This window comes from Barbus barbus (assembly GCF_936440315.1).
Source record: "Barbus barbus genome assembly, chromosome: 7".
NCBI lineage: Eukaryota > Metazoa > Chordata > Actinopteri > Cypriniformes > Cyprinidae > Barbus > Barbus barbus.
This window is the reverse complement of record NC_136735.1, coordinates 3,731,005-3,741,933: the sequence shown is the minus strand read 5'-3', so window position 1 is coordinate 3,741,933 and position 10,929 is coordinate 3,731,005. Positions and strand designations below refer to the sequence as shown.

Genomic DNA, 10,929 nt, shown 5'->3' with positions numbered 1-10,929 from the left:
CTTTGTGAATTGAGTTTAATGAGTGTGATGAGTTTAAGATTGCTTCTAATAAATATCTCTGCTGTTTCTCTACATTTATGTTAATTCATAGTCATTTCCATCACCACGCATTTTTAAAAAATATTTATATTTATTATAAAAAGTTCTCATCACACATTAAAAATGTATCCACAATTTATGAGATCATGCTCTACTTAATATAAAAATCTAGTTATTTATTTTCTAATAAGCTCTTACCCAAACCAATATTAAATTTCTGAGTGTGACAGGTGTACAGTTCAGCATTTGGTCTTTAGGGCAGTTCATTTATCTGATTGACAAATGTATAATTATTGTTCATTGTGGAAAAACTGGTAAAACTAGTTACAAAAATGATCTTAGACAATTCTTGAGTGGCATAAGTTATTCTATATTTAAATAACAGCTGTGGTGGAAATGGCATTTGTTCACTGCGGGTCGGAAAAATGTCAAATATTAACAATTTCTCTTATAATCTAAGTTTGTCCTCTTACAGACCTTAAAACTAGACAAATTATTTAAACTTATGCGACTGTGTTACGTGACTTTTGAACATTTTTTTTATTATTATTCAACTTCACAAGGCTAAAAGTGTCCCTAGTTGAAGAAACACAGGAATGAATTGAAAACGCTTGCTGTTTGCTCATCTGCAGTGCATCATCAGATGTCAAACAGACGTCTATGAGATGTATTTAAGATGTTTATGCTTTAGAATGTATGTCAAACTGAGATCTGAAGTTTGATCGCATCAGATGCTTTCCAGATCAAGCAATCTTTAACAGACGTACCTGTGCTGTCTGGGATATTAAGTTTGACTCCATCATTCAGTGACACAGTACCTTTGCACTGTCACAATATTTAGTCATGAATTATATTTTGCATTGTCATCAATCTACTAGTTTATTATTAATTTATGTAATGTTGCGATGCACAGGGACGGGGCAGCAGTGTGATAACTCCATCTCGGTCCAGTTAGATTAATATAAGTAGGCTATAGTTAAACTGATATTTCGGCTTTTTTTGAGAGACTCCGGCAGCGATGCGGTTAAATGCTGAGTGCGCAGAGCATCAGTCTCTCTCTCTCTCTCTCTCTCTCTCTCTCACCGCATGTGTGAAGCTTGTGTAGATGGCTCATCTCACCCACATCACTGGAAACACTGCAGCATCCGCGCGATTATTGTCTCCGTGTTTCTCCTCCTGTCGCTCTCTGGGTCTGTGTCCGTGGATCGGTGTCGGTGAGGACCGCGGCTGCTGTGAGATGCTGCATGTAAGCGCGACTCCTTTATCTTCCTCATTAACCCTGCAGATGATGCGCGTGCATCTGTCAGCCTGTTATTGTCAACGTCCGCTGTCAGAAGTGTGTGTGTGTGTGTGTGTGTGATCTGTGTCAGAAGTGTGCCTGTGATGCTGAAGGCCTACTGGAGCATTTCCACACAGTCTCCAGGCTATGCCTGCTCTGATGCTGTTGTGTGGGAGCTGCTCATGTTGGATATATGCTTCTATGGAGATTCAGAAATGTGCTTGATGTTACATTAGTGGGGATATTAGAGTATTCGTTTTAGATATCATCTGTTTCCAGAGTAAAAGTAAAGCAGATCTGCCTTCTTTGAAGCATCAGTAAATATGGAAAGAACATTAAAAAGGTTCTTTTATGACATCAGCTTGGAATGGTTCTGCTATGACTTCACTGTAAATCCTAATAAGTTCAGCTTACTTAGAAAAACTTTGGAAACCGATTGCCTTATTTTTGCAAAGCAAACTTAAAAAGAAAACTGAAGTTAACTTAATAATTAGCTGCAAGTAAAGAAAACAAACACAACCTAAGTAAATTAAATTACAAACAGGAAGTTAGTTTAACATAAATCGTAGTTAACATACTCTAGAATATTTATTAAACTTACTTAGGATTTAATAGTAAGACTACTTTATTTCATTAACTTAACTTAGTTTTATATTGTGTTCTGCAAACATATTCAACGCTATTAATCTCAACATGACTTTAATCTGCCATTTTAATAGACTGAAAAAAATACATGCAATCGGTTTCCACAATTTTTTCAGGTAAAGTGAACGTAATTTTATTAGTTGAACAAGTATGGACTGCACTTAACACAAGTCTAAAATTCTCCATTTATTCTTGGGAAAAACAGGTTGTGTTTTGTTTTGTTTTTTTACAAAAAAACTTTAAGAACATCACAAAAATGTTATTCCAAAATATGTGTTCTGTTAAGCACTTTCTTGAATAGACAGTATTGGGCTGTCATATTTTCTGAACAGGCACTTCAAACAGTAGCAGCATAGCAAAAAAATAGTAATAATAATAAAAAAAAATAAAACGGGCCTTTACAGTCCTGAAATACAAACATTTGGAAAGGCTTTAAACTACCTAACAAAGACTGTAACTGTAACGACTTACTTGAACCATGCACTGGCTACCTGAAATTAGTGCAATTAAATATGCCAATATGCTAACATCTTGAACACTTTAAACATGGCAATGCAAGCATCCAAGGCAGAAAGTGAGAAGTTTAGCTTAAAAGCTGATTTTTCAGGGTCTGGAGCTTGGGTTTAACATTCTTCCCTCCCAAAGAAAGAAACACCCGCTGAATAAAATCAAATGTATTCCTCATTGTCTTTGGGTAATCCAAATTTAGAGCATAGATCAAAGCAAAGAGAAGACATACAGCATGTGGAAAATTTGGGACATCATCCACAACAATTCTTCCCTCCAGAATGATTGCCCATGTTGCGTCCATTCTGAGGGCGTTTGGACGTTTGGCAGGCATGTCTTCAGTTAAAACTGCGAGAAGGCCAACATCTACTTCGCTGAAGTCAGCATCTACATCTATATCCTAAGTAGAAAAAGAAAAGAGGAGAATTGTGAATTTCTTTATTCAAACAAATGTTCTGCAGCATGCACTGACCAGGAGATCAAGAGCAAAGGTAAAAAAGCAAACAAACAAAAAAAAAACATTTACTTGTCCTTGTGTTTGATTCATACTGATGGTGATGCGTCTCCCAAAAGCAACTATGGTGGAAAAGTTACAACCAATAGAGTTCAATTAACAACCACAGTTATCTAACAATGATTTTGGGACACGCACCTCAAAGAGGATATATTGAAGTTAACATTATGATCAACAAAGACAGATAACAAGATTCATAGTCTAAGAGTTGTAAAACAAAACACATAGTTTCAGAAATATTAAACCACTTGGTGAACTATTCTTTTAAATTCTGTTTTCTTTTCACCAGCACCTACTGCATGCATTTAGACATCTTGGAATATACAAGTTCTGTAGACTACTTCATTATACTTTTACATTGTTCTGAATTATTAACCTCATACAACTGAATTAGGAATACATTGAACTTTAACAATATGGTATTTATACTGCTTGGTCCACCATTAAGATTTTAGAACATTATCTTTTCGTTATGGAGATAAATCATCAATGTCACAAATCAAAATTGTTTCAGAAAAGACTAATACAGTATTTACTGCAAACCACCAAGAAGTTTTAGTATAGAACAAAATGGCTTAAAGGAGTTCACTTCCAGAATAAAAATTTACAGATAATTTACTCCACCTTCAACATCCAAGATGTTCATGTTTTTCTTTCTTCAGTCGTAAAGAAATTGTTTTAAGGAAAAAATATTTCAGGATTTCTCTCCATGTAGTGGACTTCTATGGTGCCCATGAGTTTGAACTTCCAAAATGCAGTTTAAATGCAGTTTCAAAGGGCTCTAAACAATCCCAGCTGAGGAAGAATGGTCTTATCTATAAAATAGTTTATATACTTTTTTTTACCTCAAATTCTCATCTTGTCCAGCTCTGTGTGAACTGTGTATTCCGCTTCATGACAGTTAGGGTATGTCGAAAAACTCCCATCTCATTTTCTCCAACTTCAAAATCGCCCTACAGGAGCACCGACCCAGTGTTTACAAAGTGAATGTGCAAAGGTAAAACACCAATGTAGAACGATTTTAAAGTTGGAGAAGAAAATAAGATGGGAGTTTTTCTGACATACCCTAACTGTCATGAAGCGGAATACACAGTTCACACAGAGCTGGACAAGTTAAGAAATATATAAGCAATTTTTTTTTTTTTTTTTTTTTTAGAAAATAATCAATCCTTTTGTTAGATAAGATATTCTGTCTCAGTTGGGATTGTTAAGAGCCCTTTGAAGCTGCATTTAAACTTCATTTTATAAGTTTAAACTCAGAGGCACCATTGAATTCCACTATATAGAGAAAATTCCTGAAATGTTTTCCCTCAAAAAACTATTTGTTTATGACTGAAGAAAGAAAGACAGACATGAACATCTTGGATGACAAGGTGGGGAAGAAATTATCTGTAATTTTTTGTTCTGGAAATGAACTTCTCCTTTAAGAAAACAAAACACCAATAACATTACTTACAAAGCACATCCTGAGAAACTCCTCTGAGTCATCCCCCAGAAGAAGTGGAAGACTCTGAAGCACTGCAGTGCGAACATGTGTAACATTGGATGACTATGAAAAAGGAGAGACAAATAGACAAGTTATAGGTCAAAGATATCAATTATATGCAAATCATGATTCAAAGATGACATCATAAAGAAATACCGTTGAATGAACTTGTTGCAAAATTTCATCCAGTTTTTTTCCCTGCTTTCCTCCTTTTTTCTGGGATATTTCAATCAAGCGAGCAGAATGCGTGTCCAATGCAGCATAGAACTCAGATGTCAGATTTTTTCCTGATATGCGGTTGAATTCTGCTAAGATCTAAGCACAAACATGGAGTTGTTAACATTCAAACACACAATTCACAAAAAAAAAACAAGGATTTAAAGAGAAAGGAAACAAACCTGGCTCTCCATGAAAAGTGCTGGCCACTTTTCCAAGATCTCACAGACAGGAGGTTCAGAGTGGACTATTTCTCTACGCCTCAGGGCAAATGTACCGTCCATCTTCTTCCCAATCAAGCTCATGTTTGGGGGCCTCTTTTTACATTCTTCTACTAGGTCTTTTCTTATACTCTCTTGACTTTCATCGCCTTCCCCGTTCGGAAAGTTTGGCAAGAAATTTAATTCAAACCGTCTGGGTTTTTTGATGGCTGACTTTGCACCTCCCATTGTTGCACCTCTCTTTCCGGCAACAGCAACATCACTACAGCCCGATTTACGCAACTTTGTTCTGTAGTTGGCCATCTTAAATTTTAGGCTGTTCTTCCACCCAGCTGAGCCTGTTGGTGAGCCCTGCTCAGTCAAACAGGGATGAGCTTTAATGAGAGCTGAGGCAACTTGTGCAAAATCTTCATCCCTGGGATACGCCTTATAGGTGTACATGGCCCCTGCAAGTGCTTCCAGTATGTCGTGCTTTATGTCTCTTCCAACATCAATAGTTGTGCCGTCTTTCATAAAAGCAAGGTTTCCCTGACGGAGACGGTACTCAACATGAACTGAGAATTTGGGTATTTCAAAATCCTCTGGCCATTCAAATTGTCGTTCAGCAGACAACTGCTCTGATGTATCAGATCCAGAGAGAAGTACAGTGTCAGCTTGACTTGAGGAGGGAGATGTGTGTAGAGGAATTATTTTCAGTGTTGCTCTCTCTGGCAAATCATTAATGTCACTGACGTTACATAGCGCATTACCAAAGTCAGGGTCTTCGTATTGGACACTGAAGGTGTATGTGAGCTGCAGCTTCTCTTTCAGTGCTTGTTTCAAAGAATCAACATCAGCTGGTTTTTCAGGAATGATTACTTTTCGGATGTTAGTATCGTGCACAATAACGCGAAGTGTCATCGACATGGCTATGTGAAATTCTGAAACATAAAGAAAAGAGCAGAAGTAAAAATGACAAGAAATAATACAATTCAATGTCATTTAACAGCAGATGTAATACTTCAATGTGACATAGCACCGGCCTCGGACATTATAAGCAGCCAAAGGGAAGGGGTCATTTAGCTCAGAAGGCAGGACAACTTGCAGTGAATGTAAACTGCACAATTCATAAGAGCGTAAATGCTCAGTGTACCATGCAGTCTGGGGTTTGCAGAGGAACATAACATCAGTGTTGATTGTCAAGATTCTCTCAATTCGCATGAATTCTGGCAAACCTGAACAAGATCCAACTGAAACCACCATGTCTGGGCAGTACTTAATCCCATTAATGTAAACACTGGATGAAACTAGCACAGTGCTACAATTAGGACTCTGCAGCTTTAAATAATCCTGAACATTTTCAGGAAAGGCTGTGGTAAGTGAACTACAGACCCTGTCCATTTGTACTCTTGGCTTGAAAAAAGAACTGGCATCCATGTGATAGGCAATTGCCATTTGATGCTTTTTGGCCAGCATTAGGGGGACATTTTTGAAGTTGTGTGCATCACGGATCACTTTCTTGAAAAACTTATGTTTCCCCTCAAACCTGATTGTCCATAGATTCCTCAATGGCCCATACGTTCTGATCAGTTGAGGATAGTGCTCCAAGTAGTGATGTTTGGGACGCAGCACAAAGTTTGGAAACACCTCTTGAAGCAAAGCTCTGTGTTCTGAGATCTTCCAGTTCAAAAACTCCACAGTGTCATCAGAAAAGTGGCTAGATAAAGCCAATTCAACTATATCTTTCAACAACATTAGAATTTCCCAGGTATGGTCATTCTGTCTCACTTCATGGCCAATCAAGAGTGGGAGTAGCCTCAAGAGGGCCCAATTTTCATGGCCGTTTCCCCCTATTGTTTTTTTGCTTGTGTACGATTTTGGAATTTGCTGTGGCTGGTCAGTCCTGTCTGAAAATTTGTACTGGAATTGTTTGATGGCACCATTTAAGGTATCCAGGGAAAAGTAACGTTTGCCAATTAAATCCTGCAAACACAATGCCATCTCTACAGGAACAACACCCTCCAAGAGATCGTGCAACAGGTCTGGGGGGAAACCACCAATTGTGCTGAAGTGTTTCAAATTGTCACTTAATGGACAGCTACTCTTCACGCCATACTGTGCCACCAAAGTACTGTCCTGTAGAACATCTTGAACATGCTGTTGGTGTTTTTCTTTTGTCCTCATTTCAAAAGTGCCTGACCTAACTTCCTTGTCTTGAATGTCATCCCTTGTGGCCATGCAAAATCTACATGGGAGATTCACTCTAAAGCTCTCCTGAAAGCCTGCCAATGAATGGGCACCTAGATTATCTGCCAGGACATGCAGAACAGATCCCCTTACACATGATCCTAACTGCTCGACATATACTCCCTGCTCTTCAAGACATTTTAAGTCTTCAATTAGTGGGTGGAGTATTTTTGAGTAGCCATGTTGCTTAACTAAATTTGTTTTACACAGCAGAGCTAGCTGAATGGTGTGCAAAGATGATGTGTGTTTTGCTGGTAGGTTCGCAAGAACCCAGTAGATGGCACACATTTTGTGTTTTTTTCGTGACGTTCCAAGTGGATTCGCCACTTCAAAGTCATCTATGTAGAGATTAAGGGATATTCTACAGTCATCTGCAAAAAATGAATTATTCCTATAATGTGTACCATCCTTGTAACTGCTGAATCCCCTTGATGTCTCACCTGAAGCCATCACCTCTTCAAGAACCTCCTGTTTATTTAGCAATTTCTGCAACATTTGAATAATTGGGATATACACATAACATTGCTCATCTCTATCTATTTTGTACTCAACAGGAAGAACAACTGGATATTCTCTTACAAAGTATGATGCTCTCCTCTTGGTTGTGGAAAGAGGACCTCCTTCATTTGTACAGTGTAACAGGACATTGCTGTCAGTAACTGCCCTGACAAGCTCTTTTACAACTGTGCCGTCTACCTCACCATAGTGCTTTTCAATAGTTTGCCGTATTGTGTTATACAACAGTGGCTCAGACAATAAATTAATCTGATTCAACTGTTGGATAATTTCTTGTGTAGCACTTTCAGAAATATGCAAGATTGTTTGCATTTTCAGTAAAAGTGATGCCAAATTGTGTTCCAGTTTTTGTTTTGTGTCATCCAAATTTCCATGTTCCTCTGCCATATTACATTCATCTTCACTGCCAGAGCTGTCAACAAGCGGATGAGCATTATCTTCTGTGTGACCAGGTTGAGTGCTTAACATGATCCCCAATTTAAAATGTTCATGGCAGTGGTGCTGGTGTGCCTTACTTTTATGTGCATTAAACGTGGAGTAGATGTTTGTCTCAAATGAACAGTCTTTGAAAGGACATTGAACTCTCTCGTTATTCCTCAAATGAGTACGCAAATGGGCAAAATAATCTGACATGCTACATGGCTCTATTAAGTCACAAACATGGCACTTGTAACAAACTAAATCATGACCAGAACTACTTGATCCTGCAGTTCTTTGTTGGGAATGGATTTTTGATAAATGTACTTTTAATGCATTAAATGACTTAAAAGCACACGGACAGTCAGTATGGAGACATGGTATTGGAACAACTCGTGAATATGTTCCATGGCTTATGCGGTAGTGCTTAAGAAGTTGTGCCCTCTTTTCTGATGTGTAAATGCAAACCTTACATTTCCACTGCATAGCAGCTCCTCATCTATTGGAATTCTGGAAAGAAAATGAAAAAAGTTATTCCATCAATCAAATGTCAATTAAAAAAAACAGATGCAGTGTTTCTGTTTTGTTTAATTGTAAGACACCTATTCAATATTAGTTATTTTAAAACTAACTAAAATTATCTACTTTTTCTTCCCCCAACAAGTTTACTGCGTTTTAAATTAAGGGAGACACTTCCAAAAAGAATGAAACAAATAAAATAATTCTTAACAGTTTGACTTAAGGAGCTGTAAATTTTCTTACATCAGGACAATAAGGTAATGCTTTTTATTTTAATGTGACATGGTATAACAAGAATATATATGGCCTTCTTAAGTTACTAATACCTGTCAGAAGTGGAATGATGGGTACTGGCTTACAAACTCAACTAAAAAAAAACACCTCAACATGCCCGTTTTATTTGCTGCCTACAGATTAACGTTATCGTAATCACCATAATAAGCACGCATATTTTCGTGGCAACAGGTTTGACTGGAGTGGAGTTCAACACTCCTAGCCGTGTTTTTAACACGCCGTGTCTAAGTACAAAAAAAAGAACCGATTTCAAAATGTCTGCCAGATATCTGACTGGATTGCGCGTTCTTTAGAGTGAATGCAACCGTGTCTTTGTGCTGCCTAGTTTGAAAGTGGCGCGCCCAGCACGTTTGATAGCATATAAATTATGCTTACATCTTATGAAAACTATTCAGTCACAAAATTAAAAAAAGAGGTCACCATTTGACACGTTTTATAAAATTGTCACTGAATTTCATATTATGTAATTGTGTCACGTCACGCATTATCTTGATCAATCATCAATTCAGATTACCTGCACACTCCTGTACAAATTAATTAATTAATAGTACTTCATAGGCGACCAGACAGCTGATACTTACAGATATCCAGCGGAAAGTAACTAGTTTGAAGAGAAATAGCTTCAAATAACGAGCTGTGTTTAAGACGTGTTAGCTACTGAAAGTTGTTAATATGAGCTAATAAAGTCCACAAAAAGCATGCAATAACGAAAAAACTAACGATTATTAAGACTAGCTAACAAAAATATCAGATAATTAGGTTCAAATTAAAAGAGATTACCTTAAATTCACCGATGTAGGTCCTCTCACTCTGAATCCTCAATCCATCTGCATTGGGTGGGGGCGGGGTGGCGCGAAGGAAAAATAATCCCCGACTACGCATGCGTAACAGCACGCCTTAGACATTTTGAGTAATTTTACTTAAATTACATTAGTTATGGGAGCTACGTGTTCAAATATTTCAGCAATAATTTAAAATTTTAAGTAAACTCAACTTTTTGGTTAAAATCAAGTAAACATACTAGTATTTCTATAGTAAGGAATACTATTTGGTTTTACAGTGTTCATTAGAACTTTAAAATGGTTCTACTATGACTTTTTTTATTTAAAATGTTTTTAAATGGAATTAGAAACGACATAACAGAAATTTGAAAAGGTTCTACCGTGACTATAAGGAAAGTGTTACTAAAAACATTTATATTAACTTAACTTTTTTGACATGATGTTCTTGGATTGTAGTCTAGATTGTAGAGTTGTAATGCTCAATACAATTAAAGTTTATTTGTATAGCTCTTTTCAAGATGCACCTTTCCTTGAAATTAAAGTTTCTACATTATATTTAGTAATAGCTTATCAGTGGTGCCTATCTCAAGTTGATGTCCATATGGCAGAAATGTATGGTAAAAATGAAGCAGTTAGTTAATGTCATGTAATCAGGCGGTGAACACTAATAACCGCGATGATTAAATGTTGCGATCAAGCTTAGAGCAAAATTTTGTAGTTTTGTATGTTGTCTGAGGGTTATTGGCATCATCTGAGTTCTAGTAGTATACCATATTGTTAAAGGGATAGTTCGCCCCAAAATGAAAATGCTGTCATTAATTACTCACCCTCATGACGTTCCAAACCCGTAAGACCTTCATTCATCTTCAGAACACAAATTAAGATATTTTCAATGAAATCGAAGAGATATCTGACCCTCCATAGACAGCAACGCCACTGAAATGTTCCCAGGTCCAGAAACGTTGTAAATACATCAATAAAACAGTCCATGTGACATCATGTGGCTGAACGAGAATACTTTTTTTTAGCGCAAAGAAAACAAAAATAACAATTTACTCAACCATTCTTCTCCCCCGAGTTACGTCGTCTGCCATTTTAGAGAGTATCACAATGCATACGCACGTTTTTGCCTAAGCGTAAACAACGCTTATTACTCAGATTACGTTCATGTGCACGCTGTCCCTCCGAACGTAAACAACGCTTATTACGTCAAATACGTTCTGAGGTACGCTCCAAAATGGTGTAAGACATAACTCGGGGGAGAAGAA

General features: G+C 37.2%; 1 protein-coding gene across 1 annotated transcript; it reads right to left on the bottom strand.

The window, feature by feature from the left end:
- Window positions 1-2,137: 2,137 nt before the first annotated feature.
- Window positions 2,138-9,710, bottom strand: LOC306872983 (sterile alpha motif domain-containing protein 3-like). Its single transcript, XM_079421964.1, has 6 exons — window positions 9,660-9,710; window positions 8,540-8,576; window positions 4,869-5,827; window positions 4,627-4,785; window positions 4,441-4,533; window positions 2,138-2,870 (listed from the first exon to the last, which is right to left on the bottom strand). The coding sequence occupies exons 3-6, from the start codon at window positions 5,811-5,813 to the stop codon at window positions 2,547-2,549; spliced, it is 1,521 nt and encodes a 506-aa protein (XP_079278090.1). The 5' UTR covers window positions 5,814-5,827; window positions 8,540-8,576; window positions 9,660-9,710; the 3' UTR covers window positions 2,138-2,546.
- Between the last annotated feature and the right edge of the window lie 1,219 nt (window positions 9,711-10,929).